At 31.2% G+C, this 25,526-nt stretch overlaps 9 protein-coding genes across 9 annotated transcripts in view; 4 read left to right on the forward strand and 5 right to left on the reverse strand.

The window, feature by feature from the left end:
• The window catches only part of LOC118447449 (uncharacterized), a 1,165-nt gene extending 510 nt beyond the window's left edge, over positions 1 to 655 (forward strand). Inside the window, exon 1 of the mRNA XM_035879385.2 lies at positions 1 to 655. This exon is cut by the window's left edge and continues 510 nt beyond it. Coding sequence (XP_035735278.1) covers positions 1 to 472 — 472 coding nt within the window. The 3' untranslated portion in view covers positions 473 to 655.
• LOC118447448 (uncharacterized) overlaps positions 1 to 1,030 on the reverse strand; it is a 14,092-nt gene extending 13,062 nt beyond the window's left edge. The window contains exon 1 of the mRNA XM_035879384.2: positions 977 to 1,030. The gene's annotated coding sequence lies outside the window, so the exon portion shown is untranslated. The remainder of the gene's footprint in view (positions 1 to 976) is intronic.
• A 1,794-nt stretch (positions 1,031 to 2,824) lies between these two features.
• On the reverse strand, positions 2,825 to 3,319 carry LOC118447495 (histone H2B-like). The gene has a single exon (XM_035879490.2). It carries the CDS (start codon positions 3,250 to 3,252, stop codon positions 2,881 to 2,883), a length of 372 nt encoding a protein of 123 aa, XP_035735383.1. The 5' UTR covers positions 3,253 to 3,319; the 3' UTR covers positions 2,825 to 2,880.
• Positions 3,320 to 4,657: 1,338 nt separating this feature from the next.
• On the forward strand, positions 4,658 to 5,644 carry LOC146873344 (histone-lysine N-methyltransferase SETMAR-like). The gene has a single exon (XM_085658014.1). It carries the CDS (start codon positions 4,658 to 4,660, stop codon positions 5,642 to 5,644), a length of 987 nt encoding a protein of 328 aa, XP_085514140.1.
• Positions 5,645 to 6,381: 737 nt separating this feature from the next.
• LOC118447479 (uncharacterized) lies at positions 6,382 to 9,152 on the reverse strand. Its single transcript, XM_035879466.2, has 4 exons — positions 9,043 to 9,152; positions 8,326 to 8,471; positions 7,116 to 7,387; positions 6,382 to 7,029 (listed from the first exon to the last, which is right to left on the reverse strand). Exons 1-4 carry the CDS (start codon positions 9,075 to 9,077, stop codon positions 6,814 to 6,816), a joined length of 669 nt encoding a protein of 222 aa, XP_035735359.1. The 5' UTR covers positions 9,078 to 9,152; the 3' UTR covers positions 6,382 to 6,813.
• A 5,610-nt stretch (positions 9,153 to 14,762) lies between these two features.
• LOC118447493 (histone H4) lies at positions 14,763 to 15,413 on the forward strand. Its single transcript, XM_035879488.2, has one exon. The coding sequence runs from the start codon at positions 14,885 to 14,887 to the stop codon at positions 15,194 to 15,196; it is 312 nt and encodes a 103-aa protein (XP_035735381.1). The 5' UTR covers positions 14,763 to 14,884; the 3' UTR covers positions 15,197 to 15,413.
• A 1,628-nt stretch (positions 15,414 to 17,041) lies between these two features.
• Positions 17,042 to 17,787, reverse strand: LOC118447435 (histone H2B-like). The gene has a single exon (XM_035879364.2). It carries the CDS (start codon positions 17,574 to 17,576, stop codon positions 17,205 to 17,207), a length of 372 nt encoding a protein of 123 aa, XP_035735257.1. The 5' UTR covers positions 17,577 to 17,787; the 3' UTR covers positions 17,042 to 17,204.
• On the forward strand, positions 17,787 to 18,322 carry LOC118447434 (histone H2A). The gene has a single exon (XM_035879362.2). It carries the CDS (start codon positions 17,865 to 17,867, stop codon positions 18,237 to 18,239), a length of 375 nt encoding a protein of 124 aa, XP_035735255.1. The 5' UTR covers positions 17,787 to 17,864; the 3' UTR covers positions 18,240 to 18,322.
• A 49-nt stretch (positions 18,323 to 18,371) lies between these two features.
• On the reverse strand, positions 18,372 to 24,584 carry Oseg2 (intraflagellar transport protein Oseg2). Its single transcript, XM_035879361.2, has 8 exons — positions 24,322 to 24,584; positions 24,085 to 24,228; positions 23,884 to 23,996; positions 23,608 to 23,793; positions 20,736 to 23,526; positions 20,223 to 20,666; positions 19,804 to 20,127; positions 18,372 to 19,724 (listed from the first exon to the last, which is right to left on the reverse strand). Exons 1-8 carry the CDS (start codon positions 24,358 to 24,360, stop codon positions 18,555 to 18,557), a joined length of 5,211 nt encoding a protein of 1,736 aa, XP_035735254.1. The 5' UTR covers positions 24,361 to 24,584; the 3' UTR covers positions 18,372 to 18,554.
• Positions 24,585 to 25,526: the final 942 nt, after the last annotated feature.

Raw genomic sequence — 25,526 nt, forward strand, 5'->3', positions numbered from 1 at the left:
AAACGTTAAAACTACTGCTGGAGGTGGTGTTGGTACTACTGGTGCTGCTGGTGGTGGAAGTGGCGTTAAGGGCAAGGCACAACAACGTCGTCTTACAAAAGAAAAGAAAATAACCAATGATAAATTTGTTGAAAAGAAAACTGTTGCAGCACGTAAAGCAGCTGCAACGAGTACTGCCAAGAAAACTAAAACAACGCCAACCAAGAAAAACGAGTCCGTTAAAAAGTCTACCACCGATCAACAAAAGAAATCGAAAGTTACTTCTAGAGCTGCTGCCGCCGCTGCTGCAGCAGCTGCCGCCACCGCAGCAGCTGCTAATCTTAACGTTGCCGAAAAGAAGTCTACGAAAAAACAGGCACAACCGAAAATCGTATGGAAAGCTAAGAAAACCGCTAAGGCACCCGCTGCCAAAACTAAAACACCAAAACCGAAGAAAACTACTACAACCGCTAAAGCTGTTGCTAAGAAATAATTAATTTCTTTATCGAAAAAAAAATATATATATATATGTATGTATATATATATGTCTATGCAAAATGGCCCTTTTCAGGGCCACAAATTTTTTTTCTCATCGATGGAACGATGTCGATTCCTTTTTTTTATATGTATATATATATTTAAGTATATATTTATCATCCCCTCTCCCATCCTCTTGTTAACAATTTTTTTTTTCTTTTTTTTTTTCATTCGATTAATTCATTGTGAAAGATTTTTGATAAATAATATTCCGTTTAATTTATACGCGAATAGTATACATTATAATATTGTATTGAATGATTGAATATGAATTTATTTTTTTAGTAATTTTATTTAGTAATTCTTTTAGTAATTCATTTTTTTAGTAAGTCCTCTCCAATAAATGACATTTTATAATTTATAATTGTGATAAACTTTATATATATATATATATATATATATATATATATATATATATAAAATAAAAAGAAAGAATTTATACAAAAAAAAAAATAATTACGCGCTCTCGAGAACTCCGCAATTCATATTATAGTCCCGTAACTCGATTGAATTGGATTTCTTCTCTCTTGTTTCTTAAACGTTTAAGTTGCCTTTAACAATAACCTATTCTATAAAACGTTTTAGTAGAATGTCCTTGAAAAGAATGAGAATCTAATTGGACGAAAACGGTCGGCCAATACCCCCCACTCCTGCTTGAAAGTAATTTTAATATTACACAGGTATTTTTTACCACCTATTATTGATGCAACACGTATTGTTTTGATACGTAAAAAGGAAAGAGAGTGAGAGAGAGAGAGAGAGACGAGTAAAAATAGTGAGTAGAATAGAATGAAGTTTTCACAAAAACATCTAATATTTTTTTCATTTACAATTGACTGAAATATGTACGTGTAAAACTATAATTGTAAATTCGCACGGCATTGTTTTTTTTTGTTTTTTGTTTATTTATTTTTTTTTTTTTTTAATCGTCTACAGTTACATTCAACCGTGAAAAAAAGAGAAAAAGAAAATATGGCGGGTGTATTTATATGACGTAATCGCGTTGAAAGATATTTTTATAATCTTCGAATTTTTTTCATAGATAACACATTAATTTTACCGACGATGTTATTAAAAAAATTTTAAATAAATTCTAAATTAAAGGAAAGAATACGTATGTGATTATATTTTAAAGAAAAAGAAAAAAAAGAATAAGAAAAATAAATAAATGAAAAAAATAAGTCAAATAAAACATAGACCAAGAAAACAACAAAGGATCGTATTCTCTTAAATGAAGGACGCGTATGATGATCATCGTGTACGAATTTTAATGATTTATTTATTATAACCGTATATACCATGAATCTCGATTAAAAAAAAAAACGAATTGATCGCTCCCATGACGCTATCAAATGATTCGATTGTCTTATCAATGGATATGCAACAATGGCTGCCAGTCGATGTATTTAATCGTTCGTGAAAACAAACGACATACGTATAACAATGTTATAGAGATTTTGAGGTTATGTATATATGTACATAGTAAATACGTACATACAGTACGTTGGACTTTTTGTCAATAACATTTAGATATTACGTTTGTATAATTTGTGAGTACTATAGAAAAAGGAAGATGCAGCAAATAAGATTTAAACAAGAATTATATTTTACCGCAATTTTTTTGACGATTGACTATGATTGGTCGAAGCTTATGATTTATATCCAATCATATATAATTGTGTTTACTGTATTATTTCTTAAGTCTTATGTCTTCTTATATGGATAGAGGGAAAGGGATAGGCTAATGATCGAAAATCTTCCCTATTGACACTGTATCTATTGGGGTAATATATTTTGATCTTTGACCTAGCCTAACAAAGGAATATTACCGACTCCTAAGTACATAACTTAATCCTCTTCGAGACTTTGGTCGGTACAATAGAAATTCTCTATTTTATTATATGAAGAGTTTTTAACAATGTTAGAAAGTTGAAAAAATTTTACTGAATAGAAATTTCTGAATAGAAACGTACCGAGAGTTTAGAGATCTTCAGAAAAATAATAAACGAAATTAATGGGAATTCTTGAAAAAAAAAAAAAAAGAAAAAAAAAAAGAAAACTTTCCCTTTCAAACGGTACTTAAGTAGAAATACATTTTCTAAAAAAAAGAAAAATAACTCACTAACTACAAGAATAAAGATAACTTTATATATTCATATAAAAATATTTTATAGATATTCCACCCTAATTTATAACATCTATACGGGATATATTTTATACGTTTATAAGGAATTTTTAATTCTTATCTCGTATCTTAATCTAGATACTTATGGAGAAATATCAATTTAGAGAAAATATCCAACGTAAATAAATTATTTGTGGCCCTAAAAAGGGCCGTTTGCATGCACCATATATATTATCAATTCATTTTGAACTGGTGTATTTAGTAACAGCTTTGGTGCCTTCGCTAACGGCATGTTTAGCGAGTTCACCTGGAAGTAAAAGTCGTACGGCAGTTTGTATCTCTCGGGAAGTTATAGTCGAACGTTTGTTGTAATGAGCCAATCTTGAAGCTTCAGCAGCTATACGTTCGAAAACGTCGTTAACAAAACTATTCATAATACTCATAGCTTTGCTTGAAATTCCAGTATCAGGATGAACTTGTTTGAGTACTTTGTAAATATAAATGGCATAACTTTCCTTCCTTTTTCTTTTTTTCTTCTTGTCAGTTTTACTGATATTCTTTTGTGCCTTACCGGCTTTCTTCACTGCTTTACCACTGGCTTTTGGCGGCATCTTCGGATCGATTTTTTTTTTTTTTTTTTTTTTCTTTAACTGTAAAATATTCGATATCGCACCACGTACGGAATCGAGTGGAATGAAGCGAACCAGTCGCGTGCTCGTTTATATAGGGAATGGCTACTCATCGAGCGCACCAATCAGAGCACTTCGTGCATTTCTACCATTGTAACTTGACCTAAATGGCTTGATTTTCATATTTTATAAAAATAATACATTTGATTGTTAACTATATGTCTTTTCATATATATATACGTTCGTTCAATTATCCTCAATGTATTTACGTATATGTATATATATATATATATATATATACGTTTGGATGTTCGACGGTATATTTCTTCTGTATCAAATTTCAGTTTTGTAACATTTCTATAATAAAAAGTAAATCTTTCAAAATTCTACATAAAGAGAACTATTAAATTTTATAACAATTAATATTTTATAAACTTATTTATATAATTTAAATTAATGATTTTTGTGAAGAATACAATTCGGTTGAAAGGAATTAAGGTGATTGGTTCTAAGATTTATGGTGGGAGATAGATTAGGATCTACGTTAGAAAAGCGGTCTCGAGTTAAAAGTCCTCTTTTATATTTTCTTTTCTTTCCGCATTTAACGTCAAGCATTTTATTATAATTGTAATACTTTTAGTAGGTAATGGCATGTTTTCATTCTACAAATCGTTAGTCTTCTATACTTTCCCTTCGTATTTCTCTCTACTGATTTATCTTAATTAAAATAAAATAAAATAAAATAAAATAAAATAAAATAAAATAAAATAAAATATATAATCAAAAAAGAAAAACCTTCTTTTATTCTGTATTTAAATAAATTAACGATATTTATTATCGAGGACCATCTAATCATTGTTAAGATGAATGAACGTTAGAGGTTTGAATTCACCAATAATAGAACGACAAGAAATCTAAGAACAGCAAAAAAATATTTCCGAGAAATATATATATTAATACACATATACGTGCGTGTATATATATGTATATATTTATGTGTATGTATGTATATGTATATATATATATATATATACATAAACTAAAAACCTTCACAAAGATTTATTTCGATTGTTTCTTAAATTCTTTGGAATACGATCTGTCTATAAAATATCCGAACTACGGATAAATCTTTCTATATTAATTATTTAAACAATTGTAAGTAGCAAGTATTAAATATTTAATTTAGAAAATCGTCTTCATGAGTGTTCTTGCTAAATAACACGGCCGTGTTGATCATTAACGAGGAACAGTTCGCAGTTGAATGAGTGTTGTAAACCATCAGACTGTTTAATTTCTTAAATTTTCTATTATGTTAAAACACGTAGAGCAACGTGTTTGTATACAATTTTGTCAAAAACTTGGCCATACATGCGCGGAAACAGTTAAAATGCTTCGTAAGGTATACGGGATTGAGGCTGTTCATGACAAAGAAATAGAAGAATGGTTTAAACGATTTCAAGATGGGCAAAATTTGTTTGAAAGTGATACTAGTGTTGATAAATTTTCGATACTTTCGGAAAATATTGAACGCATTCGAATTGCGATAAAACAAAATCGTCGTATAACAATCCAACAGTTAATGGACGATCTTGAAATTTCAAGAAACATTATTATCGAAATTTTAATATATAATCTGAAAATGATTCGGGTGTTTAAAAGATTCGTACCGCGGATACTCTCGCAATATATGAAGGACATTAGAGTGGAAACAGCCGAGGATAATTTGGAAACGGTAAGAAAAAATCCTGAATTATTGAAAAAGATAATAACTGGGAATGAAACATGGATCTGTGGTCACGAATATATTTCCAGTACGGAGCTTCCATCTTCTCATTGGATGCCGCATCAATCGAAAAAACCACGTCTTAGTTCGAATATAAAACTATTACTCATAGTTTTTTTCGATTACAAAGGAATTGTTCATTATGAATTTGCTCCGCCATATCAAATGATTGATAAGGAATATTACCATAAGGTCCTCGAAAGATTATATACTGCTGTTAGATTAAAACGTTCCCAATTGTGGAGTATTGGTAATTGGGTGATACATCACGACGTAACTGTTCGTACTTGCAATATTATAAGGGAATTTTTAACGAAACACGCAATAATTGAATTACAACAACCTCCTTATAGTCCGGATATATCTCCGTGCGATTACTGGCTATTTCCCAGATTAAACAAGGCCTTGAAGGGAAGCCAATTTAATAACGTTAAGGAATTAGAAGAGAATGTGACGAAACAGCTAATGCTCATTCCAAAAGTTGAGTTCGAGAAGAGTTTAAAAAATTGGGAAGAACGATGGGAAAAGATAGTGGATATGAAAGGGAATTATTTTCAAAATGATTACAACTCTATCGACGATGAATACTAGGACGACAATTAATTCTTTAATTTTCTATAGAATAATAAGATTTCAGAATAGACTTAATAGTTTTTATCTTATATTTAATCAAACAAATATGACTGGTCGGGAAAAGAGAAGAAAAAAATATTGCTAAAGATAGATACTCAGGAAGATATGTACGTACTTCGTAATAATATTTAAGGAATTACCAAACCTGCGAATCGTTTGGCTTTTAACGTGGTATTATTAAAAGTATCTTTGAATTGATTTATGAAGAAACTCAAGACAACTTTAAATGTCTTCCTGGAAAATGCCGTAATGTAGTAATTTATGGTGAACGAACATACTAAACGAAGAACATAATCATGGTTATAGACGTCATATATACATTGAAACATCAAGGATGTACTATTTATGGTTTTGATAGTTAAACTGCCAGAAATATTCGAAAAAAAAAAAAATTATACGATTTTAATTATATCTAGTTACTAAACATTTTATTGATTTTTAGTTATAACTATAACGATTCTTTTCAGGGCCACAAAATCTTTTCAACGATATGGAACATTTTATATTTTTATTTATTGAATTATTTAAAATTATATGTATATATATATACCTGACAAAGAAAATTTTCACTATTTACTATTTATTCAACATCTAAATACTTACGCGATGTATAAATGAAATATAAATAAAAGATGAACCCAAATCCAAAAAGTAAAGTCTAATCCGTAGAAATCATAAAGATAATAAAACTATCATTCATTTTTATTTTATTATTTATTATATTACATTCATTTTCTTATATATGGCAGCTGTCCTAATGTACCTCTTATCCTTTGTAATTTGAAATATTATTACTCGAAATACATTTTTTGAAAATGTGATTTTTAATGATTTAGAAAATTAGGATATAATAATAAAGGTCAATACCTGTTCGAAAGTTTTTCCCAGATCCTGAAGATAAGTGTAATGTTACCAAAGTTTAACTGTAAAAGGGGAGGATCGAGATTTTAAACGACGTCCGTCGAAACGGACGTCATTTTATACGAACATAAGTGTACACGATATACATGCGTTGCTTCTTTTGCAAGTATCAATTGGCAAAGGAAGTAGAGAATATACATTGGCGAGTATAACATTGTAACATTTATGTACATAAAATGGATAAATATACGATCCTATATGATATATCAATTTTTGAGATTTTGCAAATATTGCATTATTTTCAAGCGAAAGATAAATTTTTGATCCGCAGTTAAAGTTTTTACCGACGAAAGTAATGAATAAAAAAATGCCAAATCCTCGTCCTCTTCCACTGGACTCTTTCTGGTCATGTTAGCATACATGAAGTCCATCAATGACCGCTCAATATCAAATCGCTTTCTTTTAGTTGGTATTACCGAGGTCTAAAAGATTCACATAACAATTATAAAAAAAAAAAAAATCGAACAAAATAATACGACGCTCTAATTATCTTGATCGATTCACTTACAGTAGAAATGGATGTTCCATGTATGTTTAATTCAATATCCTCTTCTGCATCGCTAATTTCTTTATATTGGATCACTTTCTGAATATTATCTTTTGAATTATCATCCGTTTGTTGCAATTCTTTATTTTTCTTTAAAAATGATAATTGGTTTCCGTAAATATATGGTTTCATTTTTTTTATTCCCGAACAAGATTTACAAATCTCGGTTTGTTTTTTTAAACTACGGATATAATTGTCCCGGATGGATCTCCATTTCGATATTATATCTTGTACTAAGACAAAAAAAAATTTATATTTTATAAACATAATTATAAACAGGATTATTATAATTTTATTAATTTATTAATATAATTAGAGGACCAACAGTGTTAAACTACATATATATATATATATATTATTTTAGATATCTCTGCCACTGAATACAGTTTCAAAGATTTGAACTATAATTTTAGAATTGTTAGAACGACTGCCAGTAAGATAATTTTAATAGTATGCAGAACTATTTGGAATGTAATAAAAGGCGGATAAAAATACATGGAACAAGATAAGAGAAGGATTTCAAATTCGTGCAAAATTTCTTAATTGGTTTAAGAGTAATTGACGGAAAATATATTTGTACGATTAAGGTCGAACGAATATTCGAACTTTATCGAACTTTATATAAGAGTATTATTTTTTTTTTCTTCTTCTTTCTTTCTTTTTTCTAATTGAATTGCTAGTTCTAGCAGATACAAATTTTAAGTTTATTTATATACATGAGATATGAATTGGGAAGGATTTAGATTTTATGATATTGCGAAATTTTTCTCTTTAGAAAAACATGAAATGGTAACACTCTCGTGGCATCCCAATTCCTTCTACACGATTGCCAAAAAGTAATATTGCTATAATTTATATATTTTTTAACGACGCTTACATTTGAATTACATAGGAATTTATTTAAATTCTTAATTCGACTTATTCATTTATTAATAAACAAAAAGATTTTTAATTACCGATTATCAAAATCTACATTGAATGTGTATTTGATCGAAAAAAAAAAATTTATATAGTAGAGTAAATCGATAGACGTTGTATATATATCGAGAATATAATTTTCGATCGCGCTCAAAATCGCTTAACATCGTTTAGTTCATAAATGATAAAAGAAAATTATTCTAATAATTCAATAAAATTATTCTACTTATCTCGCTAAAAATAATATACTTACAAATTAATTTTTTCTGCGTTGGGCATTCTGTTTTATAATTTCTCGATAAAGTAGAACATATTTCATCCCACGCTGCATTTTTTTTGTTCTTATCCTTATAATACTCATTGGAGGTATCCCATATTACAGCTCTTTTTTCTACTTCGCTAATTAATAACCCGGTGTCAACGTTATTTGCCATTTTTTTTTTTTTTTTTTTTTTTTTTGTTACTATAACAAAATAACAAGCTAAAAAGTATAAAAATGATGAATATCCAGCACGATTGCCACGCAACGGACGACTGACTGTACGTTCGCGCGAATCCGCTGTATTCACGAGTATACAATACAGAACGTGCGTCGCGACGTGTCCAACGTTCGTTCTAGGACAAATATACGGCTATAGATACACGTAATATTAAAACAATATTTATTGTAAAAAAAAAAATATATATATATATTATCGTATATAATAAAGAATTCAAGTACTATGAACGTGAATTATTATCAACGTTCGTTTATTTTCGATCAGACGTAAATTGGTATTACACGAACGTTGAAAGAACGTCCATTTTGACGACGGACGTCGTTTTCTACGTACGTTTACGTACAACACTTCTAGAATAAATACATTGATGTAAAACTATCGGACGTTTTATTGTATGTACACAGTGACGGACATACTTTTTATAATAGAATGTAGATTTTATTATACGATAATATATTCTTACAATTTACCTCGTTTTAATGCTCGTTTGTTTACGATCTAACATAAGGGCCGATGCAAATGAACGCAACCCAAACGCAACGTTGCCGTAGCGTGTACGGTGCGTTGTCACTAACGAATACAGTCCAGACAGACGTGCGTTGCGTTAACGTACCGTTTTTTTACAATTATTAGCGTCATCTAGAGAAATGAATATGAATCTTCCAAATATTTGGATCTTCTCTTTCTATTTTTTCATCAAAATTATTCGTAAAATTTTTTGAACGTCATTCAGGTTGTTCGTCTTTTTTTTTTTTTTTTTTTTTTTATCACAATTATCCCAGACACGTAACGTCCAAAATTTCGCGATATTTTCTAATTTCATCGATTAAAAATTCAATCAAGTCTCAATTTTAATCATCATTGATCATGATGTTTCGCGGTGAAGTATTAGAAAAATATATTCAAACAAAATGTTATCATGCGTTATGTATATCATGATAACGCAGACATTTCCGTTGACGGAGCGTCGCTTGCAATACCTTAACGGCATCATTTGCAATGCTCTTGTACATTGTTACATACAAAATATTTGTGTTAATGCGTTTGCCGTGCAAACGAAACGCATACATCATGAGTCATTAACGAAACGTTAACGAAAACATCATGAGTCACTTGTTCTAAAAAATAGAAAATATTATAAAAAGAAACTCGAACTATCATAAATACATTTGTTTACGTTATTCGCTTTTGTAGCTTGCTTATCACGGATATCGATATGTAAGGAATAAAAGAAAGAAAATTAAATAAACGCTTGAGTTTTATTATATAAAGCATTATGCATATTCATTCGTACGTATAATTTATTAAAGTATAAATATATTTCTATACGATATACATTTATAATATATATATTATTTTTACGTAATATTGATAAATATATTAATACTTTTTATCTATGCTATTTTGTACTTTTTTGATATTCGCTTATTGTCTTATTAACTTCAGTTTTATTTAAGGAAATTCATAATTTCTTTGAAAAATTGTCGATAGTATTACTGTCATTTTTTTATTTTTTTAATGAATTTGACCTAAGAATAAATCCTAAATATTATGAACAGTAACTTACAATGAATTTTCCTATTACATCCTAATATTTCAACTAATCTTGTTTGTGCTATTGTATGTATGATTGATAGTAATATTTTTAAGTTTTTCTTTTTACAATTATAGAATCCTTCATCAACTGTAATATCATTGATTGTTTTAATTTAAATCATAGGCTCTCATTGCAATGTCTTTCACAGTTTCTCGTTTAGTCAGCATAATGAGAAAAGTCGATTGACTCCGTTATTTCTCTTTAATTGAAAAATTGAAAATCAAACCATCTTCTTTTAACATGTAACAAAATTAATGATAATGCATTAAAGTTACAATATCCTTCTTACCTACATATATAAAACATGTCGTCACTATGAACAATTAAGCCTCAACCCAGGAAGTTCTTGATTAATGTTGCAGAAATATCTTCTTTTCGAAATAGGTCAAAGTTCATGTACGACTTAAGATTTTCATGGTCCTTATTATAACAGGATATATTATAATTTCTACAAAGTTGCCAATTAAAATATCTATTAAACTAAGTATATATATACAAAATATACATTATATATATAAACATGTAGTCATATATGGTATATAAATTTGATGAGACATTTCATGGTAACTTAGTAACACAGTACAGCAAGATAGAAATAGAATCATAAAAATGATTTTTTATGGTTTGTCTCCACGTATTTCCAATCGCAAGTTACATAAAAGGATTGACATTCTCTTAGATTTATGATTTCGATCATCGAATTACGTATAAGCCTATTGAACCCGTTGTTTTTAATGCAACAAACAAAATTGCGTATTAACGTATAGAATACGTTTTATTAATAAACAATATTGATTTTCGTTTAACGATATAATCAATCAAAAGTATAACTATTACGAACGATTTTCAAACAAAATCAGATAATCAGATGTAATCAGCAATTAATATGAAAATATTATTATCTGTAGTATGCCAGTAATTGTTAAGGTTAGGTTAGATTAGAAATGCGACAACGAATCATAAGATGTAACTTGGGTCACGTGACATAAATATAAAAGGGATAATGCTAGTATTCCCAAGAGGCAGCAATGCCGTTGGCGGGAACGAACGATCGTTTATCTACCTAACCTTCCTTAAAAATGAAATTTTTATAGCTAAGATAAATCAACGAAAAGATGAAACGAGCCATGGTGTAAGGAGAATAAAACGAAAAAAAAGAAACGACGAGAGAGAGAGAGAGATTGAGATAAAGCGTTTTAGTTTTCCTCTTCGTTTTCTTTGTACGTTAGAAAGAGATAGAGTACAACATTTTATAATACTTGTTTTTTTACACTCTGTAAATATCAAATATTGAATTGAAATGTATTATTTTATATCACAAATTAGAATATATAGGGATCTTATAATTACGAATATGCCTTCCTATTAGCTGTCATACATATTTGAGAATTCATGTTATTGATGTTGCGACGCTTACCGAAAATGACAAAAGATGTCGCGACAAGCAGCGCGAGCGAAACTAGCGACATCTACTATTCTATGTATATATATATATATATATATATGTTTTTTCCACGCCAAGCTGAAGGTATGACCTCAAGCCGGCTATGTTAGTAAACATGTAGGTTTATTTATTGTCCCTTTATGGCATCAATTTCAGTCGTCTTACAGCTCTTTCAAAATATGTTTCGTTATTGAAAAATTCTCTTTTAAAATTTTTTTCTATGCTGTTCAATATGGATAGATAAAAGAAGTATTTGAGACATGTTATGCTTCATTGCTTTAAAAAAGGTAATAGTGTAAAGGACACTACAAATGAGATTTGCACCGTTTATGGGAATGATACTACGACTATTAGAATATTGTCTGTAATTGATTTAAGAAATTTAGAGCTGGCAACTTTGATTTGAAAAAGATGAAAACCGCAGCGACCGCCCAGGAATGACGGATACGGACCTCATCAAGAATATGCTCGCTGAAAATCCACGAGATAGTGGATGCCACTAACAATCCCACGACAACGGTACATAATCATTTAATCAAGATGAGATATGTGAACCGACCTTATGAACTACATCTCTACGTGCGATTTCCTTCTTCAGCAATATGAAAAAAATCCTTTTTTAAAGATGCTCGTCACTGGAGATGAGATTTGGATTTTATATCAAATTGAAAATGCACATTGGTCTAAGGAAAATCGATCTTCAACTGTTGTGAAGCTAGGATTTCATCCAAAAAAAGTTCTTTTATGGATTTGCTGGAACTAGAAAGGTGTAGTATATTACGAGTTTCTTCCACAAGATGAAACGATTATTTCTGTAAAACATTGCAATCAACTCGAAAGCCGCCATAACCGAAAAATGGCCAAAATTGGTGAACCGACGAGGAAAGCGAAATAAAAACGCACCTCGATGAATATTTTGCAAGTAAGTCTCAACAATTTTGAAAAAAGGACATAATTAGGCTTCCTGAGAGATGGAAGAAGGTAACAGAGCAGAACGATTCATATATAACAGAGTAAATCAACCTTAAACAACAAATATTGTCTATTGATTTTGTATAAGAAAAAAAAAAGGAAAAAATTTATGGGACACCCTAATATATATACACACACAAATGTATAAAAAGAAATTATATTATTCTGTTATACCAGTTCGACAAGCGTTCGATTTTCTTTCGTCATTTCGCTTATTCAAATATAAAAAAGGAAACATCGCAATGGAGGATTCAGGAAACAAAACCAAATGGATTGTCAATTGAAAATACAAACTGAAACGATTAGACCAAAGGCAAAGAAAGCGGAGCCTTCAAAATCAAAATCAATTCATCCTCCAACTTTTGAAATAGTAATTGTCGCTATTAAAAGAGTTGAAAGATCGTAAAGGTTCAAGCAATTAGAAAATATATTGTAGCAACTTATATTAGTTGGTAAGAAGATATAACGCCGTTTATAAAGAAATATTTGAAGAATGCTGTATATAATGGTACGTTCGTGCAAACCAAAGATAAGGGAGATTCAGGATCGTTTAAAAGCTTTCACCCGTGGTAAAAAGCGGTAATGTAAAAGCAAAGGAAAAATGCATTACCAATGGAAAAGAAAACTATTACCGACGAATCTATTGAAAAGAAGATAAGTGACAGCTCCCAAGACATCAATAAGTTTCGTTAAAAAACCTGTCGATAAAAACAAGTCTTCTAAAGTTGTTACTAAAAACAAATCTAAAGCTGTTACCACTGTTGCTACTGCTATTGCTGCTGTCGCTAAAAAAAAAAAAAGATTTCGAAAAAAACGGCACAACCGAGAGAACTCTATCAAAAACTAAGAAGACCATGAAGGCATCAGCTAGCAAAACTAAATCTTCTCCCAAACTGAAGAAAGCAACAACTAGTATCGTTCCTAAAAATCCAAAGGTGTCGGATTGATAAAGAAATATATTTATGAGGTATATAATATCTCATATATATATATATATATATATAAAAAAAAAAAAAAAAAAAAAAAAAAAAAAAAAAAAAAAAAAAAAAAAACATGAAGAGAAATTTACAAATGGGCCCTTTTTAGAGCCATCAATTTTTCTTATCAAAGAAACAATATCGATTTACATGTCTTTCTTCCTTCCTTCCTTCCTCATCGTATTTTCAATTTTCATTCATTTAATTTATATCGATTTATTATAATAATAATTAAAACAAAAAAAAACAAAAAAAATATATAATATTTTAATAATACTACTGATGATACACTTTATACCATAGATAATTTTACTTTTTTCTTATTTGTTTTTCGATAAAGAAAAATTTCTTTTAATTTCTATTAAAATTTAATACGTTTAGCTTGTATACAGTAAGATAATCATGTAAATGTATCAGTTTAAAGAGAGTACTTATTCAAACAAAATAGAATTGTGTAGAAACGATTAACAGGAGAAAAAAATAAAAACAAGAGCGAACTTTATACGATCATATTATTTGAATACAATGAATCTCTAATGTCATTTGAAATATCGCGAGCTCGAGCATGAGTTTCCTCTTTTCGAAATAAGGAGACTATAATAATTGGCTTTTTTTTATTCTCGTATACCTTTTTTACATTGAAAATTTACAATACTGTGATGTGAATTAGATCGTCATTTTATTATTTACGTATTAACGTAACGTATCTATATTAATAAACAATACCTTTGTTCTCGAGACAATAAATCTATCGTACAACACAGAGGAGGATTATTAATTAATAGATAAATAATATCGACCGTATATAGATACGCTGTTCATTGTCGTCCATCCGATCAATCAATCCGGCAATGATCATATAATTTTAACATCCGATTTAATATATACGATGTTTGAAAAATATAAATAATGAATTTATATTTACGAATTTAAATTATACCAATATATAGTAGAAATTTGTATGCTTTCTTCATTAGCACGTTAAACGAGTTCACCTGGATGTTAAAAAAAAAAAAAAAAAGAAAAAAAAAGAAAGAAAGAAAAAAGAAAAAGAAAAAACAAAGAAAAAAAAATCAAACAACGGTAGTTTTACTATCGTCCGATTTAATATGAAAGTACGTTGAACGTTACGCTGATTGGTCGTAAGAGTTGTGGTGGGGGATACGTAAGAATCTACGTTATAAAAGCGGCCTCGATGCATCGGAGACCTCACAACTGTTGTTGCAGCCAATTCGAGTGGTTCAGTTCTCGAGATATCGTTCCGTGAAAAGCTCTAGTAACTTTTCTTCTTTTTAATCTTTCTTTTTTTTAATCGACCAAAAATGACTGGTCGCGGTAAGGGAGGAAAAGGATTGGGAAAGGGAGGTGCCAAGCGGCACAGGAAGGTTCTTCGTGATAATATTCAAGGAATTACTAAACCCGCAATTCGTCGTTTGGCTCGTCGTGGTGGTGTCAAACGTATATCCGGATTGATTTACGAAGAGACTCGTGGCGTTTTGAAAGTCTTCCTTGAAAACGTCATCCGCGATGCAGTAACTTATACTGAACATGCTAAAAGAAAGACTGTCACGGCTATGGACGTCGTTTATGCATTGAAACGACAAGGACGTACACTTTATGGTTTTGGTGGTTAAATTTTTCAATCGTTCAAAAAAGAAAAAAGAGCCAATTTGACTTTAATTACATTCGATCGCTAAAAAGGCACATTCTATTGAACGATTTTGGTTACGTCATCTCGAAGATAAATACAAACGGTCCTTTTTAGGGCCCTTTCCTAATAATGCAATTCCCCTTTCCAGGGTTCCCTTCCCAAAAATAACAAATACAACGGCCCTTCTCAGGGCCACCAAATCCCTTTCAACGATATGGAACTAAATATATTCACATGGATTATTTGTTTTTATGAAGATTTAGATATGTTTTAAGAGAAAACACTTTCCTCCACCCTTTTCTGTATCAAAAAGTTTATATTAGCGTATTAACAATATAAATTTTTGCGCGATAAAAATAAATTGAAAATAAATAATGAACGAAAAGAATTGTAACAATAAAATCTAAAATGATATATATATTCTCGAATAGTAATACGATTCTTCGTTTTACTTTTTTTTTTTTTTTTATTTACTTTATAAGGCCTGTTTTACGTGTTCATTTTCCTATATATGTCCATCTTTGTCCTCTGTTTTTTTAATGTGCTTAATTCTCTTTATCCGTTTTAAAGTTCAAAATGTAATAAATTGTTCGATATACAATATATATATATATATACATATATATATTTCCTGAAAATATATAGTAATTATTTTAACAACTATATATACTATTTAAATAATAGAGGAAAATTTATATATTATAATATACGAATGTATGACGAATATGTATGACGAAAGTTTTGTAACTACTTATAACATTGACGTAAAATAAATATATATATATATATTTAATATATTAGGCCTTAAGTTTTGACTAGATATTTTACAATGACGCGTAAAATCGTGCGATCAATGTTGTCTTATGTGGTTGATGATCGCACAACAATAAAGAAGAAGAACAAGAAGGAACGTTCTATGGCTCCGTATACGAAGGATTGATAATATTTGATTATTAAGATTATTAAAAATATCGTACAATGACAAGAATCATTGGGTTTCTCGTTCGGACTTATTGTCTCGAATACACATCGATAACTTACACATCCGATGGAATTGTCGTCTATATGACGTAAACCGATAAAACGATGATCTATTTCGCATTACGTTATCTCTATTATAAATTTGCAAGCGTATAAAGCATAAGAACAAAGTACGCTTAGTTTCTTCTTTGTGAGAAAGATATATTGTTTGCATTACAGCTCTCTCATGTCGCTGCGTTTGGTACAAATGATATTTATTAAAAGAGCTCGAATGAACATATATAATATGTAAGATTAAATGTGATAATTATAGATAGAAATAGATCTCTATTCTATAATATTTATTCGTTTTTTTTTTTTTTTTTTTTTTATAGACAATCGAATTGGAAATACCGTGATCGAGTAATAACACATTACACAGCATTGAATCTAAATGGGGACGATCGTAAAAATATATACAGTTTTTATTTTTTATCAGGTTGGTCATTCGTATACAATTTTGTGTCGTCCGTACGATATAATCTCGAGTTAAAACGGACGATGAGGTCTAAATTCGTGGAATATTCGTCGAAGCTATTATTATTATAAGAGGAGCTTCGATATTATCTTTTGTTGCAGCAACGTACATATAAATATATTATATCTGATCTATAGATTTAGATAAAAATAAAGATTTTTTCTTCTTTTTTCAAAATTCACAGATCAAATAAAATTCATATAAAAAAATATTTTATTTGGATATACATCCAATTTGGAATTATCTCAATATAACGAAATAACAAATTTATTTAATTTCTCATAGTTGTAATCTTAACATATATTTTCTATAAAGAACAATCAAGCTAATATAATTCGTGTTAAGCGAAAAAGAAATATTTTCTAGATGGACACCACGAGTAAAATAAATTATTTCGAGAAATCATCCAACGAAAATAAATTATTTGTGGCCCTAAAAAGGACCGTTTGTACCATACGTATATCAATTCATTTTGAACCATACGTATATCAATTCATTTTGAACTGGTATACTTAGTAACAGCTTTGGTGCCTTCGCTAACGGCATGCTTAGCGAGTTCACCTGGAAGTAAAAGTCGTACGGCAGTTTGTATCTCTCGGGAAGTTATAGTCGAACGTTTATTATAATGAGCCAATCTCGAAGCTTCGGCAGCTATTCGTTCGAAAACGTCATTGACAAAACTATTCATAATACTCATAGCTTTGCTTGAAATTCCGGTATCAGGATGAACTTGTTTAAGTACTTTATAAATATAAATGGCGTAGCTTTCCTTCCTTTTCCTTTTTTTCTTTTTATCAGCTTTGCTGATATTCTTTTGAGCTTTTCCAGCTTTCTTCACGGCCTTGCCACTGGCTTTTGGCGGCATCTTGAAAATAATTTCTTTTTCTTTTCGTTGTAGGACAAAGTCCTCTCGTGAGTAGTGTCGATTGGAATGATGCAAACCTCTTGCGTGTTCGATTATATACTTCTACAGTGTACCAATCAGAGCGCAGTATTCGGTCAATGACTTTTGGACGATTGCTATTGGTTCATTAAAAAAGTGGTAGGAACGGGTAAATACACGGATGAAGGCGCGCTTAGATGCATAGTGATCTGAACTCCTTTGTCGGTCGGTTCGTTCTGTTTTATTTTTTACGACAAAGCCAAAGAGAAAATGTCTGGACGCGGAAAAGGCGGTAAAGTGAAGGGAAAGGCAAAGTCTCGCTCAAACAGAGCCGGATTACAATTTCCAGTTGGCCGTATTCATCGGCTTTTAAGAAAAGGAAATTACGCTGAACGCGTTGGAGCCGGAGCACCGGTTTATTTGGCTGCTGTTATGGAGTATTTAGCCGCTGAAGTTTTGGAATTGGCTGGTAATGCTGCTCGTGACAATAAGAAGACTAGAATTATTCCAAGACACTTGCAATTGGCAATCCGTAATGACGAGGAATTGAACAAATTGTTGTCTGGTGTTACCATCGCTCAAGGTGGTGTTTTGCCAAACATTCAAGCTGTATTATTACCGAAAAAGACTGAAAAGAAAGCTTAATTAATCAATCAATAATAACTACTAACTCTACTACTACTACTGCTACAACCACCATATACGGCCCTTTTCAGGGCCACCACATTTTTCAAATCGTTCCGGAACAATTCTTATAATCATCGATTAAATTTCATTTTATTTAGGTTATGTTCTTCGATATGCTGAACAAAATTTTATATTACAATGTACGTATCCAAATTATAACAAATTTTGTAGAATCCATATTACACAAAGATATTTATTAGTATAACACATCTATAATAAAAAATATATTATTTTCTTTCCTTTTTTTTTTATTTTTTTTTTATTTTTTTTTTTTCAAAACGAATAAGTTGGAACGGTACCGCACCAATCTTGTATAAATAATATAATATCGTTTAACGCAGAATCAGGCGATGTTTGTCGGGCAATGTTAACTAATTTAGTCCAATCGTCGCGATCAGTTACACGATTATTTTCTTCAAATTTAATTACTGGACCACGAATCGGATATCCTGTTAGCGTACATTCTTGTAATGGTATTGAATTGCTCATAGAACTTGTTAACGAACCGACATAAATTCCACGTTGATCGATCGGCAAGCCTTGTTCTACTTTTTGATCCATAGAAATTGCTAATACCCATTCTCTAGCTTCTTCTCGTTGCTCCTTCGTCATGCTAAGATTAGCAGGTAAAGGTACTTGCAATGGAAAATCTGTTACTCTAAGATCATCAACATCGAGAATATTGCTATCCCCTTCTTCTATGCATTCTTCGAGATCCAAAAAATGATTTAAAAATATAAATGCTTCGCTAGTTAAGCCATTAGATCGTGCATCCATACCGGCATCGTAGTAGCAACGATCTGGTAACAAAATGTCGGAATAACGTATAAGAGTAATCGAAGTTTTAGTTACTATTCCTGATAATCCTGTGAAAGATCGACATCCGCATCTGACTGCGGAATAATGAGATGCCTCTAGAAATTTACGAAATTTCGCACCGCTCGCCGAGGATGATTCCAAATTTTTACATAATTCGAATAGGATGCTCCGTAATTGTGATAAATATTTATACTCGTTATATGTCTCGTCGGAATTTAGAACGGTTTCGGATAATTGAAAATAAAGATTAAAGTATTGTGGAATTGGTAATGCGCCATATTGCATATAAAGTCTAAGAGCATGTACTGATGAATGTGACTTTAATAATTGGGCTGCACGTTGTGCGACATATTTGTGTAATAATTCTGGACTTTGCATACTGGCCGCTTCGAACACTTGATCCCATTGACCTTTTTGTGCGAGCATTTCTAAAGCAGCACCGGCATCAACTTCTACTAGTTTATCTATTTCACCATCCCTTATCATGGCATCCTTGTACTTCCCTTCCAAATATGATTCCAATTCTGGAGCGAGTTCTCTTACGATACGTCGAGCTCTTTCCCATTCGTTTACCGCAGCTAAAGTATTAATGGAATCTTTGATCCTGTCAGCTTGTAAAAAGACCTATTTCGCAGAAGCATTGACTTTAAAAAATTTTTTTATGAATCTGATTAGTAGTTTTACTATTAAGATAAAAATTTACCTGAGCAGATAGAGCATGTTCACCGGCATCAAATAATCGTGATCCTAAATTACCACCAATTTCTATAGCAATTTCTGGATCAGCTTGATGAAGAACAATTTCAGCTGCCCGGATTAAAGAAGCTTTCGATGCTTGGGGATCTAAGATAAGAATGTCCAACGCAGCACGTACTTCGCCAACTTCTAACCACTTTTGAGCTTCTTCTAAAGCATTCAAGCCATCGATCCCTGCGCTTTTTTGTCCTAATTCTCGACGAAGCGCAGCTTCTTGACTCGGTAAATATTCTCGACATACTCTCAATGCTTCGGACCACATACCAGCTTTCTATATAATAATCAGAAATGTAATATACTAACATGATTTTTTAAGAGAGAAAGGGAAGGAGGAAGAGAGAGAGAGAGAGCACGAGATTTTATTACCTTATAATGATCTACTATTATCTCTGGTTTGTGTGCTCTTAAAAGAAGAGATTCTGCAAGACTATAATCTTGTGCTTCAGTTGCTTCAGTAGCTCTTGCAACAAGAACTTGATTTAATGCTTCTGGAATATGAGACTGTGCAACATCCTCCGCAGCTTCCCAATCTCGAGTATGTATATACATTTGTACAGCTTCCATGGCTTTTCCAGCTTGAATAAATTCTTTTTCTGCCTCGGTAAATCTTCCTTCGTCTTCCAATGCCATGGCTTTTTTATAATGAACTTCTTTCTTTTGGTCAGACGTACCATACTTTGCAATTTCTAAAGCCCAATCGAATATACCAGCTTCACATGCGATTTGAAGACAAGGCTCAAAGTATGTTAAACGCATTAACAATCTGGCAGCTAATTCTGGTACCAATGTACGTGACCACATTAAAGCAACCTATGGAATAGCGATGAATATTATATGAAAAATAAAAGAAATCTTTTAAATAGATCAATATGTTTTTACCTGGTGTGCAGCCTTTTCTCCGGAAGATTGTTTTGCAACACGTAAAGCATCCTCCCACATATTGGCTGATCTATAAGATGCCACAGCACCTCGCCAATCATTAGCTCCTAAAAAGTGTTCTTCAGCTTCTCGCGGTTTGCCTGCGGCATCCAATTCACGCGCCAAATGAGCATGAGTAGTTTGAAGTAACTCTGATCTATATTTTCCAACCAATCTTATCATGTCATTACGTTGACCAGCCTTCCTATACATCGCTATTGCTGAATCATATTCGCCGATTGCTACATAAAGTGTTTCGGCATGTCGTAAATCACCAGTTTGTTCTAAGGTCTCTGCATGTTTTGCAAGAACCTCATTAGCTTCTTCAGGGTTCATATATTCTATGGCTACCTCGTGTGCACGACTCCAATTGCCAGATTGTATATGAGTATCAATTGCCCTTCGGGGATTCTGTGCTCGTAAAAATAACTTTTCGGCTAAATTTTTATCTCCTATTGATTCAAAATATTCTCCAAGTTTTTCACATTGCTTACGTATTTGTGGATCATCGTCTTCGACAACTTGCATAATTTGTAATGCTTTTCTCCATTGTCGGGCATCAATCGCTGCATTTAAAGCAAGAACAGTTTCACCTGCTTCGATAAAATGATTTATTGCGGCATCGTAATGACCATTTGCAGCTAAATGTTTTCCCCATTCCTTTTCTAAAATAACAACGGACGTTGGATCGATTTTACGAGCCAACTCTAACGCTCTCGCATATACACCAGCTTCGGCATAACATTTAATTGCATCGGTAGCATCAGATGTCCTTTCTAAAATTTCTCCTGCTAATTCCATCAAATCAGTTGCCTTTAAAGCTCGTACTACTTCCTTTACGATCGTTGGATCTTCTAATAATTCATTATTAATCAATAATAATCTAGCTGCACGTCCTGGTCTACGAGATTCTAAATAAAGTTTCATTGCGCGTTGTGGATTATCTGTTTCTATTATAGCTGCTGCTTTGGCTGTTTGTCCATTATCGAGTAACCATTTTAAATGACGATTTTTTAGCTCCGTTAAACCAGACCAACCACGATTTTGTGCTAAATTTAATGCATCCTCCCAATTCCAATATTTTTGATACATATCCAAAGCTTTATCTAATTCATTTTGTTCTAGATAAATGACTTCTGCAGTTTTCAATTCTCCATTCAATATTGCCAGCATTGCCCAACAATCTGGACTTGTCAATGAATCGTTACCTGTCTCCATTGCATATTTTTCTCCAACATTGACAATTTCTCTAAGAAATTTCGAACAAGCTACATCACCAAGAGCAGCATAACATCGTGCTGCAATTGATAACTGTCTAGCAGCCATAGCATTTCTTGCAACATTTTCCCACATAGCTTCAGCTTGTGGAGTATCACCTAATTCTTCTAAAAACAAGACTACCCTTCCAAAATCATTATCATGTAATGCCGTACCAAATTCAATCAGTCCTTCATCAAGTAAATAAGATACTCTGTTACCCATCTCTTCAACTATCACCGATGTTTGATCATTTTCTCTAACGATATCTACAGCGTCACCACGAACGTGTATAAGCGTTGCTGCTTCCGGAGCATCAACATTATACCATACTGCTAATGTTTGACCTGTTTGTGCTACAACAACGTCACTTCCAGGTACCCAAGATACAAAACCTACTCCTGTCAGCAATAAAGTTCTACCTCCTTGATCATCACTTAACCATAATCTTCCTCTCTTATCTCGTGATAGAAGTCTGTGCCCTGTTTCGCTTAATTCCAACCAATCTACTCGTACGTCATGCGTTATCATGCTGATAGTAACGCCCGTTATAAAATCGATTATACGTACTGTTCGAGGATCTAAAAGATATGCTAATCTTTTATTGTCTGCCATATCAGGCACGTGTCTTTCATTAATTCTTATGCTAACAACATGAGGATTTATCGCTTCAGTTCTAACAGATCCAAGTATTTCATTTTTACCATATTCAACAATTGTTAATTCGCCAGCGCAAAATATCAAACAAACTCCAGGATATTCGAAAAAGAATTTTTCATTATTGCTTCTATCTTCCCAAGGTATTTCACTAATAAGATTTTGTTCAATATCAGTAATCAATAATGTTGTTGATGTACGTGCCACTATATTATTGTCCTTACGGCCTAAGATCTTTACATCTTCTATCTCATTTCCCGTACGTGATCTAATTACAACTGGTTGACTAGCACCGTTTAATGGTCGAACAATAACTTGGCTAGGACCAACATAAGCTACCTCATGACTTCCCCTAACAAGAGTACGTCTTAATATTGTTTCAAATTGTTCTACAGCACCGCACAAACCACCAACAATTAATCTTGAACCATCCTTTCTCCACGCCAATGCTGTTATTGTATAGAAATTTGGCAATTCTTTTATCTTTGCTTCCTCCCAAATTCCTCGGCGAGGAATCCAATCAAATATTCTTATTTTATCCCATGAACCTATGGCAATACTTTGTCCACTGGGACTACAACATGCAACTGTCATTTCTTTTTCACCGTTCTCTCTACTATAATCAAAAGTTTTAACAAGTTTTCCATGTGATTCGTAAAAAGTTATCTTTTTATCACAACCTGCTGTCATAATATGAGCTTGAGACCAGGCTAAAGCATATGCTGGTACGTTGTGAGTACAAACACGGCCTGAGGGTTCAACATTTCCATCATCTGCTACATAATATTTTATAATACTACCATCTGCATGACTTGATAAAAAGCCAGTTCCTCGAATACTTAAAAGTAAGATAAAAATAATTTAAATATTTAGTATTACATTTTACTATAACATTTATACGTAATATCAAAAATGTTACTTTGTAGCCAATGCAATTGTCATGGCATCCGCCGTATACAGGGTTTGTATTTTGTGAGTTTTTATAAATGCAGCACGGACCTTGCCATCCACAAGACCAATTATAATGGGCCCTTCTGTAGGCCATGTTAAGCAAGTGACTGCTGAACTTTGTTTAAATTTATTGCATATAACTTTCTTTTCACCCCTACGAAACAAATTTTTTTTTTACATATAAAACAAACGTTTAACGTTCAATCATCTGATAGAGATAATATTATGTAAAATTTATAATTACCATTCTTCACCAATTTTATAGACATAAACCATACAGTCAGTTTGACCTACAGCTATTTTTATCGAATCTGGAGAAAATGCTATACCCTTAATGAGATAACTCTTTTTACCAAACTGCAATAATAAGGCATTAATTGTTAACAATTTTTTAAACAAATATAAATAAATAATTAATATATATTAATAATTAAAAATATAATACCTTTGGTTCCACAGGCTTGGTAGAAAATCTATCCTTTTTGACACCATTATCATCAAACAAATAGATTGAACGATCAGTAGAAGCAACAGCAAGTTTTTGATTATTAGGTGACCAAACTATGCTAACAACTTTGTTTTCACATTCCTATAATTAACAAAAATATAAACGTATATTAATATAAGTAAATAGCTTTTTTTTTCGTAAATAAAAATTATATAAAAATATGAGATAACCTACGTGTGACGATACAATTGTTCCTAAATATTTAAGTAACATAATTTATTGTTACAAAGTAAATTTCACTTTGAAAAAATTGCGTTATTCGTATGTTATAAAAAGACGATACGTTGAAGCCATCGAGAGTATATATACGGTTTCTTAGCAACATGTTTACACAAACAATCCTATTTACTTGGGATTATGTCATATGTGTTGTACTATATACATATATATACTGTCAATATTCCTTTCGTTTAAAGCGTGTGATAGTTCAGCGACATCTGTTAAAATAATACGAACTACAAGTGCAACAGAGAAACACTGTTTCCATATGAAATATAAAATAATATTATTTTAAGTTTGTTCACTATTCCTGGTTTTTTCTTTTTTTTTTTTACCCCTACGAAAATATTTAAACAATAGTACATTCATTTAAAAATGAAAAAGACGCGAAATCCGCGTAAAATTTCAAACAATATTAATATAAAATTTGTAAGTATTAAAGGACGAAGAATAATTATTTCAATGTATTTTATAAATCATTTCAATCTAATGCTGATTAAATACTAGAGCATTAATACTTTACATTGTCAATAATATTTCTAAATAGATAAGTTATTGTTAAATTCAAAGATAATTTCTTTAAATTCGTTAATTTATATATTAATTATTTTATATGTTAATTATTTTATATGTTAATTATATTTATTATTCTTTATGGTTTCTTTTATCGTGAAATAAATTCATACCGACATTGTATCTAGCATGGATTAAAGCGAGACATATATTACCATCAAAGATATACATATGAAAAGTATAAAAGTTCATTCATAGAATCTCTACTAACACCATTTATTCTAACCTATACGAAAGCAATAGTTATGTACGCGCGAAAAGGGAAACAATCAACATAAACTTATCATAGACGCATAATGAAGATGGCGTTACTCGTTTTTATTCGTAGTTCACATTTTGTCCATAGCTGTCGCTAAAGTGACACACGCTTCAAACAAAAGATAGCGAACAGTTAATTCAATTTTATCATGACTTTTTTTTCTTAATATTGCGCGAAATTCAAATTTTCTTCGAGCTTTATACAATGTGAAAATGATTTGATAAAATGTCTAATTTATTTACATATATAAGATTATCATTAAGAATGGAAAATATCGTAGATTTTTGAAAATGCATTTGAAAAAATTTTATCAATAATATTTTATTTA

Source organism: Vespa mandarinia, chromosome 1 (genome assembly GCF_050613455.1).
Source record: "Vespa mandarinia isolate Hongniang chromosome 1, ASM5061345v1, whole genome shotgun sequence".
NCBI classification, from domain to species: Eukaryota; Metazoa; Arthropoda; class Insecta; order Hymenoptera; family Vespidae; genus Vespa; species Vespa mandarinia.